General features: G+C 39.9%; 1 protein-coding gene across 1 annotated transcript in view; it reads left to right on the forward strand.

Moving 5' to 3' along the window:
• Positions 1–10,088, forward strand: part of polr1a.L (polymerase (RNA) I polypeptide A L homeolog) — a gene marked incomplete at its 5' end in the record, with an annotated part of 54,562 nt that extends 44,474 nt beyond the window's left edge. The window contains 1 exon segment of the mRNA NM_001088713.1: positions 9,807–10,088. Within this exon segment, the coding sequence (NP_001082182.1) occupies positions 9,807–9,907 (101 nt within the window). The 3' untranslated portion in view covers positions 9,908–10,088.
• Between the last annotated feature and the right edge of the window lie 4,838 nt (positions 10,089–14,926).

The following is a 14,926-nucleotide window of genomic DNA, read 5'->3' on the forward strand; positions in this document are numbered from 1 at the left end:
TCAGCTTCAATAGTTCGCCAAATGAAACCTGCCGAAGTGCTATGTTAGCCTATGGGGACCTTCTTATGCATTTTTATACGTTTTTTGTAGTCGAAGTAAAATCGTTTGATCGATCGCTAAAAATCATTCAATTCGAACGATTTAATCGTTCGATCAAACGATTTACTTCGGCCACAAACCGGTCAAATTCGGTAAAAAAAAAAACTTCGAATTCGAAGTATTTAAATTCCATGGTCGAATTTTAAAGTATTTTTTACTTCGAAATTTGACCCTTAATAAATCTGCCCCTAAGTATGTTATAGAATTGCCAATTCTAAGCAGATTTTCAATTGGTTTTCATTATTGACACTTTCCAGCTTTCAAATGGGGTTCACTGCCCCCCCCCCTTCTAAAAACAAATACTCTGTAAGGCTACAAATGTTTTATTATTATTATTACTTTTTTTTACCCTTCTTTCTGTTCAGGACTCTCCTATTCATATTCCAGTCTCTTACTCAAATCAGTGCAAGGTTGCTAGGGTCATTTGGACCACAGCAACCAGATGGCTGAAATTACTTTAGAGCTGCTGAATAAAAAGCTAAATAACTAAAAAAAAAAAAAAAAAACATGAAAACCAATTGCAAATTGTCTCAGAATATCACTCTCTGCATCATTCTTAACGTTAATTTATAGTTGAACAACCCCATTAAAAGGAAAAAAGGTACAGGTTAGTACTTGTGCTTTGGTGTCTCTCTGAACAAGATTGTGCTTAGTACAGGGGAATACCTATGCTGTCGTAGTTTATGGGATCTCTCTGTACAGGCCGTTATCAAACATAGGGTGCCGTTCCTGCAGAATTGTGCTTTGTACAGGGAATACCAAGGCAATATTTCCGGGTGCAGGCAGAGCAGCAGCGGGTTCTATGCCTGCGTTTTTCCGCCGGCCGAGATGCGAATAGTGTGGCAGTGGCCTCGGGAAGGTTGTGGCTGGCAACTTCTAGTATTTTGTGTCCTCCTCACAGAGCAAGAAAACATTCAGGTGACAAAAAAACAATAGAGATCACCCTTTCATGCCATTACCGATACTCTGTACAGAAGTCTTGCTGCTTTTGGCCCATGAGAGTGAGGATTGTGACCTCACGTAGTACCTTGCCATTTGCAGTGCTTTTACCTTGAGCATTGATGAGAACCATGATTGCCACCAGATTTTACTGAGAAGCTGGCAGAATTCAAAACTCTGTGCCCCCCACACACAAGTTGCCTGATTTTTGTCGTCATGGGACCTGTTCCCTAATCAGGTTAGAGATTAACATAAATAGGGATTACACCGTCCAGAAGATAAATGTAGAGACTCAATGAGGGTCTGGTGTGATTTTCTATGTAGGTGAGAGATCAGGTGAGGTGTGAATGTATGGGCTCCTCTGGTCTCTCAATGAATGGACCAAGGACTCCTCCATCCTATAGGCATGTGTGTCGTCAGGGGACCTGTACCTTAACAATTAGGTTAAAGATTAACATAAATAGGGATTACACTGTCCAGAAGATAAATGTAGAGACACAATGAGGGTCTGGTGTGATGTTCTATGTAGGTGAGAGATCAGGTGAGGTGTGAATGTATGGGCTCCTCTGGTCTCTCAATGAATGGACCAAGGACTCCTCCATCCTATAGGCATGTGTGTCGTCAGGGGACCTGTACCTTAACAATTAGGTTAGAGATTAACATAAATAGGGATTACACTGTCCAGAAGATAAATGTAGAGACACAATGAGGGACTTGTGTGACGCTCAGAGTAGGTGAGAGATCAGATGAGGTGTGAAATCTATGGGCTCCTCAGTGAATGGACCAATGACTCCTCCATGTGTGTCGTCAGGGGGACATACCATTACATGCCCTGCACAGAATACAATTACTATTGTATTCTAAAGCAAACTCTAAAACAGTGATTCCCAACGAGTAGCTCGTGAGCAGTACGTGGTTTACCAACCCTTTGGATGTTGCTCTCAGTGGCCTCAAAACAGCTGCTTATTTTTCAATTTCCAGGCTTGGAGGCGAGTTTTAGTTGAATAAAAAACAGGTTTACTGTGTAACAGAGTCTCCTGTAGGCTGCCAGTCCATATTGGGGCTACCAAATGGCCAGTCACAGCCCTTATTTGGCACCCAAGGGACTCTTTCATGCTTGTGTTGCTCCCCAACTCCTTTTACATTTGAATGTGGCTCGCTGGTAAAAAAGGTTGGGGACCCCTGCTCTAAAGTGAAGGCTTTTTTTTAGCCTTCAGGATAGGATTGATCTCGCTTGCCTTTCACTCTTCTGAAGATTAATTCACCTTGAGGTAAAAAACAAATGCTGAATTGTATAGCTGGGGGCTGGCAAGTGCAGAGGAATTCTATTCATGCAAAAACTGTCATGCCGTGATTAATAAGCCGCACACATTTAGGAATTTATATGCCATTAGCAGAGGGTTGCACCTGCTTTTACATTTGTGCGTACAGGTAATTTCCAACCTCTGTGTGCTCTCTTGTTTGTCCTCACTCTGTGCTTTGCTTTGTGTTGCTCTCTTTGCATTTCCCATTTAATGCCATGCCATTTAAACACACTGTTCTTTTCTAAAAAAACACAACAATGAAAAGATTTTATGTTTGGAAACCGTATCCAATGTAGTGTTGTTGGGAGAAATTGTTTTATACTTTCATTTCCATAAAATTTATAGACTTTACGTGGGAGGATAATTTCTGTTATTCTAGACTAGATCTACTTCCTTTCTGTCCCGTAAACAGCCATCTTGGCATATTGTAGAATTGCGTAAGGTGCTGAAGACCAGACTAAAGGTGGCCATAGACGCACAGATAATATTGTACAAAACAAATTTTCGTACAATATTCGGTGCGTGTAAGAGTTATAAAAGAGACATAGAAAAACCAAAGGGGTTATTAGATGAAAAATTCGATTAAGTGAGGATGTAATGATCCCGTTTAGAGCTTTATCTAGGTAGTGTTGTAACGTGTTTTTCTTCCCATTCCCGTTCTCTTTGCAATATTTTAATTCTGTTAAAGGAGAACTATTCATTCTGAACAAAAACACAACAGATAATGCATAATCTAATAAAGACCATATCAAAAAAAGCTGACCAATTATATCCATTAATATTGCCCTGTTACATCATCTGCCTTAAACGGCCATTTTGTGATGTTGTGTGTCGTCACTCACTGATCACCTGATGGGAAATACTGCAGGCTCTAACTGTAAGAGGAGGAAGTGACAGAGTCCTGTCCAGTCATTGGCTGATGTAACCTAGCATGTATGTGTGCCCTTGGTTTGTGTGTGAGAAAAGAGCCTCATGTCAGCCTGAGGGATGAGCTTTTATATTTTTCATGAAAAGGCTTTATTTATATGAAAAGTTGGTTTATATACAGACTTATTTAAAAGACATATTCTTATAGAAACCTGCAGGAGTATAGTTTCCCTCTAAAACGACAGGCAATACAAAGTTGTAGAACTCACCAGGCCCATTCAAATGTCTTTGTCCAAATGATCAAAAATACAATTTCCATGGAACCAGCAAACAAAGGTAGTTCTCTAATGTGAGTAGGGATGCACTCAATCCAGGATTCGCTTTGGGATTCAGCCAGGATTCTGTCTTTTTCAGCAGCATTCGGATTTGGCCGAATCCTTCTTGCCAACCGAATCCTAACTTACATATGCAAATTAGGGGCAGGGAGGGAAATCTGTGTCACTTTTTGTCACAAAACAAGGAAGTAAATATAAAATGTTTTTCCCTTCCCACCCCTAATTTGCATATGTAAATTTCAGATTCGGTTCAGTATTAGGCTGAATCTTTCGTGAAGGATTCGGCCAAATCCAAAATAGTCATTTCAGTGCATCCCTAAATGTAAAGCACGAAGTTTGCCCAGGTGCGGTAACCTACAGCAACCAATCAGCAGGTAGCACTTAATGGTCACCTGTTTAATAGCAAACATCTTATTGGTGCCTTTTTACCTATGGGGGATTGGTGTAGAATTGATTAGTGAGGTGTCCCCCAGCGAGACATTTTTACTCTGATGCAAAGAAGTACTTCCGCATTTATTTCTACTTGTATACATTTAGTGTTGCCATGCTCACCAGAATGTGAATCCCCGGCCGGATGGCACTCGGATCGCTTCGTTTTTCCAAAGTTGCCTCACGAGGAAACTTCGGGCGACTTCAGAAAGCCAAAGCGATCCGAGTGCCATCCCGCCAGTGATTTACATTCTACCTGGCGGGGCATTTTAAGGAGAGATTAGTTGCCCGAAGAAGAGACGATTTGTAGCTGGGCGACTAATCTTCCCCAGTAGCCACGTGTGCCACCACCCTAAAGTGCTGCAAATACGTTGAGGCTATATGAATAAAGGAAGATCAAAGTGTGAGAAACTGGGTGATGGGTGTACTTCTGTAAGACTCCCACACCCAGTTTCCTTTTATTTGCTTTTTTGAAACAAAAACAAGAACAATGCTTCACAATTTGTTTTGTTGCCAAATCCCATTAACAAACATCAGGTTAGAGATTAACATCAATATGGGGATTAAACTGTTATAAAGACAGATGTCCCTGTACAACGAGGGGCTCACACGGCACCAGTTTTATAGATGTAGGTGAAACATCGGCTATTAAGAATAGGGGAGGAAGGACTGTAGGTTATGGGTCACTTTAATCTGCTGCCAAATAAATCAACCGCCCTCCGGTGTGGAAAGAAGGCTTTTTAACCGTGGATTATAATTCCACACAACTTTTATTATTCTCTGCTAAAGGTTAATTTGATTTTTGTAGAGCTCTTTCAGTTTATTCAAATGTCTGTGCCTTCTTGGAGATGCACAATTCACTCAAAACCTAAATCGTTTGACTGGAATGGGAGCCTTGTCTCTTGCAGTTCCACATCCCACCCGTGTGCCAGAGGGTAAATCCGATAGATCAGGGGCCCATAACCTTTTTTTTCCCCATGAGCCACACTCAAGTATAAAATAATGTTGGAGAGCAACACAAGCATGCATTCCAAATAAGGGCTGTGATTGGGTATTGGTAGCACCTATGTGGACTTGCAGCCAACAGGAGGCTCTGTTTAGCAGTATACACGTTTTTTTTTTTTGCAACTAAAGCTTGCCTTTATTTTTGAATTCCTGGCTTAATCACCTGCTTGGAGGCCACTAGGAGCAACATCCAAAGGGTCAAAGAGCATAGGCGGATTTTCAATAAGGCTAGGGGAGGCTAAGCCTCCCCAAACCTGCCTGGCACCTAACTAAAACGAACTCTCTCCGTTTCTGACTGCTGGTTTACACCTTTAACATTGTGGAAACCGGTTCTCTGAGCTGCACACTGATTGGATCTTATTCCTCATGGTTTCCCCAATCAGAATGCACCTCTCTTGACTGACAGTAGAACTAGCCAATCAGGTCACAGATAAAGGAGGGGGTGGGGGTGAGATTCGGATCGTCGGAAGGCACTGCAGAAAGGACTAGAAGGAACCTCACCAGAGGTGTAACTAATTTGCTGCAGATTTCAACTTACTGCTCCCACAGGTACAGTACTATACTGGAAAAGCTCTAACGGCTTAAACACTATCTGGAATAAAATAGTTTCTTTTGTCAAAGTTTTTTCTCTCAACTGGCACCAATAATATACCTATCTCCCTTGCTCCAATCTTGAATGAACTCTTTCCCCATGAAAAGCAAATTGTGCTTTTTATGTTTTTGCACTTGTTTTTTTTCTCTTACTTTGTTTATTTTAGTCAAAGGGGTGTTCACCTTGACATTAACTGTTAGTATGTTATACAATGGCCAATTCTAAGCAATTTTTCAATTGGCCTTTATTATTTATTTTTATAGGTTTTGAAATATTTGCCTTCTTCTTCTTCTGACTCTTTCCAGCTTTTTAATGGTCACACCATCTAAAAACAAATGCTCTGTAAGGCTACAAATGTATTGTTATTGCTACTTTTTAGTATTCATCTTTCTATTCAGGCCTCTCTTATTCATATTCCAGTGTCTTATTCAAATAAGTGCATGGTTGCTAGGGAATTTGCACCCTAGCAACCAGATTGTTCAAACTGGAGAGCTGCTGAATAAAAAGCTAAATAACTCAAAAACAACAGATAATAAAAAATGAAAACAAATTGCAAATTGGTTTAAGAATATTACTCTCTGCATCATAATAAAAGTTAACTCAAAGGTGAACATTTTTTTTATTATTTGTGGAGCTTTTTATTCGGCAGCTCTCCAATGTGCAATGTCAGCAATCTGGTTGCTAGGGTCCAGATCACCCTAGCAACCATGCATAGATTTGAATAAGGAACTGGAAAGGGGTCTGAACAGAAAGATGAGCAATAAAAAAAAGCAATAACAATAGAATTGTGGCCTTACAGAGCATTTGTTTTTAGAAGAGGTCATCCCCATTTGAAAGAAAGAAAGAGTCAAAAGGAGAAGGTAAATAATTAAAAACTATAAAAAAAGAAAAAATGAAGGCCAATTGAAAAGTTGCTTAGAATTAGCCATTCTATACACATAAAGTGTACTTAAAAGTGAAGCACCCCTTTAAGGTGGCTTGGAAACAAACCAATGTTGTATTTCAGTGGCAATGTTACAGTGTGGGGGCATGAATATATCTGAATCTCTGCCACCAGTACCCACTGCATATCACTGCATATATGTGCTTGTTTTGTAAATATAGACTAAATCTCACATCTAAGCTTAACACTCTAACACTTCACAAATATATCACCCCTTTGTTAAAATTAAAGGGACATCTGTGAACACAAATGGATTGAGAATCCATTTAATATGAGTTGTGGAACCCACAGAACCGCTTGAGGTAGTTGGGGTGGGGGTTTATTTTCATTCCAGTGGTGCATCCACTAAGCCTCACAGTAGCTTTAGGTCAGTCTATGAATGGCCCATCTTTAGCCTCCCCAAACAAAAAATTCACCCTCCGCCTATGTCAAAGAGCAACATGTTGCTCACGAACTGCTGGTTGGGGATCACTGCGATAGATGTTCATGGAGCAATACCTTTGGTGCAAAGTTTCTCCTGGAAAGATCCTCTAAGCAAATTGGCAAGAGCTCTATAATATGGCGTGTACTGTATATAACCCATTTTTTAAAAAAAAAAAAAAAAACACACGGTACTGGCTTACTATTCCATGTATAGGAGGAATAATGATTGATTTAGTGGTCATGGGTTTGATTCCAGACTGGGGAATTATCTGCAAGGCGTTTGCTTGCTCAACCAACGTCTGCATTTGTTTTCAGCCAAAACACAGGCTCTAAAAACAACGACATGGTATGGGGACTGATGTGAATTATTTGTAATCTCTCTAAAGCGCTGTCCTTGCTACAATAGGTAAATTATAAATATTTGGCCCCCAGGTTATTAATACAAATATGTATATGGTGTAGAGTACAAAAGAACCCATAAATATCTGTTTGGGCACAAGGCACCAAGCTGGTTAGAATTCATATTATTGCATTATTGATTGCAAATGTGTTTAACACTATGGGGCTGCACTCGCATGATCCAGTAATGCTGCACTCACAGATCAACTCTACTCAATCATGTTAATCCCTGGTTTAAAGGGATTCTGTCATGATTTTTATGGTGTCGTTTTTATTTCTAAATTACGCTGTTTACACTGTAAATAATTCACTCTACAATATAATATTTAATTTAAAAACAAGTGTTTTTTTTTTAATTATAATATTGGTGTGTAGGTGCATCTCAGGTCATTTTGCCTGGTCATGTGCTTTCAGAAAGAGCCAGCACTTTAGGATGGAACTGCTTTCTTGCAGGCTGTTGTTTCTCCTACTCAATGTAACTGAATGTGTCGCAGTGGGACCTGGATTTTACTATTGAGTGTTGTTCTTAGATCAACCAGGCAGCTGTTATCTTGTGTTAGGCAGAAAAAAGTTAGGGTGAAAGCGTGATCCAGTCTAAAGGTACCGTGAAACTTATTAAAGGGATACTGTCATGGGAAAAAATTTTTTTCAAAATGAATCAGTTAATAGTGCTGCTCCAGCAGAATTCTGCATTGAAATCCATTTCTCAAAAGAGCAAACAGATTTGTTTATATTCAGTTTTGAAATCTGACATGGGGCTAGACATATTGTCAATTTCCCAGCTGCCCCTGGTCATGTGACTTGTGCCTGCACTTTAGGAGAGAAATGCTTTCTGGCAGGCTGCTGTTTTTCCTTCTCAATGTAACTGAATGTGTCTCAGTGAGACATGGGTTTTTACTATTGAGTGTTGTTCTTAGATCTACCAGGCAGCTGTTATCTTGTGTTAGGGAGCTGCTATCTGGTTACCTTCCCATTGTTCTTTTGTTTGGCTGTTGGGGGGGGGGGAAAGGGAGGGGTGATATCACTCCAACTTGCAGTAAAGAGTGATTGAAGTTTATCAAAGCACAAGTCACATGACCAGGGGCAGCTGGGAAATTGACTATGTCTAGCCCCATGTCAGATTTCAAAATTGAATATAAAAAAATCTGTTTGCTCTTTTGAGAAATGGATTTCAGTGCAGAATTCTGCTGGAGCAGCACTATTAACTGATTCATTTTGAAAAAAATTTTTTTTCCCATGACAGTATCCCTTTAAGGGAACTACTTACATGAATGGAAGTGTCTGTTGTAAACTGCTGCCTCATCTACTAGCTGAGAAGGGGTATCCCTAGATGAGAATTATGGTGCAGCTGGGCTCCCAAAGGCGTTGAAATGGTACCCTTGCATTGGGTAATCAGTGAAGAAGTTTGATTTGAAGTGGATGCTTATCCCACCCGTAAATACCATTTTACTGTAGTGTAATACTGGTATAACTCTTGTACACATTAAAGGGGTTGTTCACCTTTGAATTAACTTTTAGTATGCTGTAGAGAGTGACATTCTGAGACAATTTGCAATTGGTTTTCATTTTTTTATTATTTGTGGTTTTTGAGTTATTTAGCATTTAATTCAGCAGCTCTCCAGCTTGCAGTTTCAGCCCTCTCATTGCTAGGGTCCAGATTCCCCTAGCAACCATGCACTGATTTGAACAAGAGACTGGAATATGAACAGGAGAGGCCTGAATAGAAAGAGGAGTGATAAAAAGTAGCAATAACAATACATTTTAGCCTTATGGAGCATTTGCTTTTTAGATTGGGTCAGTGACCCCTATTTGAAAGATAGAAAGAATCAGAAGAAAAAGGCAAAAAATTCAGAAAATATTAAAAGAAAAAATGAAGGCCACTTGAAAAGTTGCGTAAAATTGTCCATTCTATAGCATACTAAAAGTAAACTTAAATATGAACCACCCCTTTAAGATCAAAGTGAATGATTTTTTTTTTTTTTCAACGGTCATTCCTAGTTTTTTTTTTATTCTCTGTAGATGGGAGAACATGTTTCTTTTTCCCAAAACACATCAGTTAATAGTGCTCCAGCAGAATTCTGCATTGAAATTCCTTTTTCAAAAAAGCAAACCGATATTTTTTATAATTAATTTTGAAATCTGACATGGGGCTAGACATATTGCCAGATTCCTAGGTGCCCCCAGTCACTTCAGTCACTCTTTACTGCTGCGCTGCAAGTTTGAGTGCTATCACCCAACTCCCTTCCCCCCTGAAGCCTAACAGAACAATGGGAAGGTAACTAGATAACCGCTCCCTGTTAGATATAAGAACAGCACTCAAAATTCCATGTCCCAACGCGACCCCATTCAGTTACATTGAGTAGGTGAAACAATAGCCTGTCGGCTCTTTTCTTCTGTCATTTGTCACCATTAACTGCTAAACTGCTAAAAGTTGGAAATTACTGGTATTTCACTTCTTATTTTCTTTTCAGGTGCACGAGATGACCTGCAGTCTCCGTCGGCATGCTTAGTAGTCGGAAAAGTTGTAAAAGGAGGAACTGGCTTATTTGACCTTAAACAGCCAATGCAATAAAATGGGAAAGACCAGTTGGTCTAATATTCAAGCTACGGCAACCAGACGTGAAATTGCAGCTCTCCAACAGGGTTGTGTGTTTGAGATTCATTATCGCTCTCCCCTGTGATATTTGGGGGTGTAATTATTGCGTGTAAATTGTACTGTTATCATGCTTTTTAATAAAGTATATTCTCTCTAATGATGCAGCTATGTATGGATCTATGTATGTATAGGTTTTTTTTGCTTTTGTTCTGCTTTACAAAAGCAACTGGATTTTTAAAATTCATTTTAGGGGTGTCTGTGTGCTCCCTGTGTTGGATGTATATTTAGGGAACAGTCTGATCCACCACGCTGACCAAATTGTACTTGTCTCATGGGCCTCTCTAACTGATCTCTAGAGAGTAGTGCAGTCTTGAATCAACCAATCAACCCACACATGCACTGCTTATGTTATTGGTTGTTCCTTTGGGGGGGGGGGCAGTTGCATTTACTTGTTGTTACATGAGCTCCTTGCAAAATGCCTTTAAATTCCACAACTTTCCCTTACGGCTTGGGCTGGCAATCTCTGGATATAAGCAAATGCCAGCCACAGGGGCCGCCCTAAGATGCCATCTCCACTGATTTGGAATCGAAGTCTGGACCAATTTGCTGTTGTCTGTATTTGCCCTTCAATGGTCACCTTTGTCCTAGGATTGAGCCCTGCCACAGCAAATCATGAGTAACGGCAACATGTCTTTTTAAACAGAGAACTTTTGTAGAGTATATAGACATAGAGTTTCTTGCATTGTAATTCTATGATTGATGGTTCTATTCCACACTTGGTAGATGGGGTAATAGGGGTGGCAGGTTAGTTGCAGGAGTAGGGGAGAGTAAAGAAAGGGGGAGGGTAAGAGAGGAGAGAGAAAAGAGAAAAAAGGAGTTTGGGGAGCTTGGAGTGAGAGGAGGTTGGTTGCTCTATTTCGTTACTTGTTAAAATATTCATCCGAGTCTTTAAAGGACAAGGAAAGTTAAACTAAAGAAGTAGCTAGAACTGTTGTATACAGGTATAGGATCCCTTATCCGGAAACCCGATATCCAAAAAGCTCCAAATTATGGAATGGTCTCCCATAGACTCCATTTTATCCAATTAATCCAAATTTTTAAAAATGATTTCCTTTTTCTCTGCAATAATAAAACAGTAGCTTGTACTTGATCCCAACTAAGATATAATTAATCCTTATTGGAAGCAAAACCAGCCTATTGGGTTTATTGAATGTTTAAATGAATTTCTAGTAGACTTAAGGCATAAACACCCAAATTATGGAGAACAGACACTTCCATGAAAATTAAGCGTAGGACTGGCCAGATATGGGATGACTGTGACGTAGTTGTTCAGCTTAAATATATTGCAATATATGGACAAACAATCCCTGTTTTGTTTAAAGGGTAAGGCATTTTTTAGTAGCAGTATGCACAAAATGTCGCTGTCTTAAATATATTGATAATGGGTTGAGTGCAGAGGACTCTTGTGTATATGTATATATATGTGTATATGTATATATATGTGTATATGTATATGTGTATATATATATATATATATATATATATATATATATATATATATATATATATATATATATATATATATATATATATATATATATTATAGTAAGTCAGTGAATTTAAGCAGAGACTGCAGCTTGGAATATTAGAGGCATGAGCACTGTGCCCACTGTCTGTTTGGCCAAATCCTTTTTTTGCCCCCAGTCACACACAAGAACTAATGATCACACAGATCAGTCAGAGTTGTACGAAGGAATCTGTGTGTGTTGGGATTTCTGTTTGGACAGATTAACTGGAATTGTCAGACATTCTGTTTTTACCCTTTGATAAAAATGTCCCTAAAATCCTATAGAAATGAGTAGAGCCTGAAAATTCCCCTCTGGTAAATATGTGCCCTTGTTTGCATTTCTAATGGTATATATTTTATCATAATTATGGTCGTGCACAGTGAAGCTTTCAGTCCAATTTCTGCAAACAGGGATCAGTTTCACCAGGAGCCAATGAACTTGACTGGGAAAGAGATATTGTTTGACAGTGGCCTGGTGCATTACATTATTCCTTACTGTTCACTATAGTTTTTCCTTTTTGCTCACTGGTATCAATTGTGACATCACACAATAAAACATTTACCCTTGCACCCACACTATAGCATCAGTAAGTGGCCTCCATTGTGACCATCTCTTGTACTTATAAAGCAGTTATGGCCTAAAGGCATATTTAAGTTTTTTTTGTTTTTTTTTATTCTCTTATCCACAACGCAAGTGATTCCCCCCAGGCTAACAGCAGGAGACAATCTGTCACACTTGTAAAAATTAGGCAAAGATGAGTTCTGATTCCAGCCCAAGCCAACAAACATAATGTATCAACTTAACATCTTAAAAGAAATGTTAAAATCTTAACTGTGTATTTATAGCCATTACTTTTCCTTGTTTTCTTTCAATAAAAAGAAAATGCCCTTTGGTGACTTTATGTATATCACATACACAGATGTGTAAATATGTACAATCTATAAGATCTGACATTTATAAGTTTAAGTTGATGACTCCCTTAAAAGCTCTGCTACAGACTGACTTTCCATGCCGTTCTTTTTCCTAACAGGCCATTTCTCCGTCACAGACTACATGTCAGTTTTGCAATGGGGCACCTATAACTAGTGTCCGTAGCAGAGCCGGGTTATTGTGCTTTTACATATCCGGCACCCCTAGGCCGGCATCCCCCTTCTTATGTGTCCACACGCAAGTCCTTTCCTGACCACCCCCTGTCAGCATGAAAAAAAAAAATGGGTTAATCTCCTGCTACTTCCCAGCCTGGACAGAAGAAATGGTTAATCTTAAAGTTTAAAAACCAACTCCTTCCTAGCCACATCAGTCTTTTTCATCTGTCCCAGCCTGGGAACAGCAAGTTCACCGAGATTAATCGTGATTTATTTTTTTTCAGGATCTACTTGCGGTTTGAGCTTGAAGTTTAAGCTTACCAGGCACAGTTCTTGGGGTTCTCTCTGCCTGTAGCTCTCATTAAATATTGCCATGGCGGCTCCTTGTTGAGCTATCTGTTTCCGGGTTTGCTGGTGACATCAAAACATTTGTGATCTGCTGAAATATTAAAAAGTTTGTTTGGTTCTGTTGGTTCTGCCAATATTTGCACTAAAACATCCTATGGACCATTGTGTGGTGAGCTCAAAAAATTCTATGGGGCAAATTCACTAAGGGACGAAGCGCCTAACGCTAGCGTTAATTCGCTAGCCTAGCGCATTTTCATAATTCGCCGATTCACTAACGGACGCTGGCGTAAATTCGCTAGTGTTACTTCGCACCCTTATGCCTGGCAAATTTGCGTAACGGACGTAACTAGGCAAATTCACTGACGCGCAAATTTTTCAGAACCCTACCTTTTACGCTAGACTTCCTTCGCCACCTCAGACCAGGCGAAGTGCAATAGAGTAGATAGGGATTGCTTCAAAAAAAGTAAAAAAAATTTCTAAGTCCCAAAAAACGCTGGCATTTTTTCTTTTTTTATGGGTGATAGGCTGAAAAAGATCGAAAATTTTTGTTGGGGCTCCCCTCCTTCCCCCTACATTTCCTAACTCATGGCACCTTAACTATACAGTGGGCACATGTGTAGGGCAAAATAAAAATTTTATTTGCTGTTTTGAAGGTTTCCCAGGCTTGTGTAGTGCTGCTACTTATACTCCATTGTAACTTCAATTTGGCGCCGTATGCATATTAAGCACCGCTAGCGTAACTTCGCTTTGCTTGAGCGCAACTTCGGATTTTAGTGAATTTGCGTAGCGCTGGCGAAAATACACCTGGCAAAACGGACGCTGGCGCAACTATGAATCTTAATGAATTTGCCCCTATATGTCTTCAGGGTAGCATGCAAGCTTGTGGTGGCATTGGTGTAAGTAACTAAAGTGCTTTCCTTGTGGGCTGAAAATCTTGAACACGCTCTTAAGTATAAAGCCCCCCAGGTAGAAAACTTTAGAAGGCTTGAAGTCACATGACTTGGGGCAGCTGGGAAATTGACAATATGTCAAGCCCCATGTCAGATTAGTGAGGAGCTTACTATAGGCACATAGTTCATAAGCGCTGACACAGACGTCGGCTGGCCATACATGGACAGTGAAAACCTGCTGATGAGTGCCCTCTGGGCTTAGTTGGCAACTTAATGGATGCCAGTTAGCCTTTCCTATGGATATGTGGCTGAAATTAGTTGCGCAAGGACCATCTTGTGTTGATATGGTCCTCTCCCAATGAACGTTCATTGGACCCCCATGTTATCCAATTGCTAGCCAAACAATCATATCAGCTCAAAGATCTGATCATTTGCAGTCTTGCCAAACCAGCAGATCTATCCACGTATGGCTTGTCAAATGTGACATATAGAATGCTGTTGTTGTGTATGAGAGCTGGGCAACGAGGAGAGGGCAAGAATAGGGCTGGAGCACTAGAGTGAAGTAGCTGAGAGCTGTGCATTGTAATGTAGCCAATGCAGGCGCACTGTTCCTTATAATGCATGAGTGATACTCAGCCTGCAGCCTTGTGTCTTTATATGGTCACAGAACCCTTCAGTGAATTCTAATATCCTTATCATTTACAGTAGGGGGTACATTATCCCTTATAAAACATAAGTGATACTCACAGTTCCCTGTATAACTCAGCCTGCAGCCTTGTGTCTTTATATGGTCACAGAACCCCTTAGTGACATCTTATTTCCTTATCATTTACAGTAGGGGGTACATTATCCCTTATAATATATAAGTGATACTCACAGTTCCCTGTATAACTCAGCCTGCAGCCTTGTGTCTTTATATGGTCACAGAACCCCTTAGTGACGTCTTATTTCCTTATCATTTACAGTAGGGGGTACATTATCCCTTATAATACATGAGTGATACTCCGCGTTCCCTGTATAACTCAGCCTGCAGCCTTGTGCCTTTATATGGCCACAGAAACTCTCAGTGACTTCTAATATCCTTATTCATTTACAGTAAGGGGG

Source organism: Xenopus laevis, chromosome 1L, assembly GCF_017654675.1.
Source record: "Xenopus laevis strain J_2021 chromosome 1L, Xenopus_laevis_v10.1, whole genome shotgun sequence".
Lineage (NCBI taxonomy): Eukaryota > Metazoa > Chordata > Amphibia > Anura > Pipidae > Xenopus > Xenopus laevis.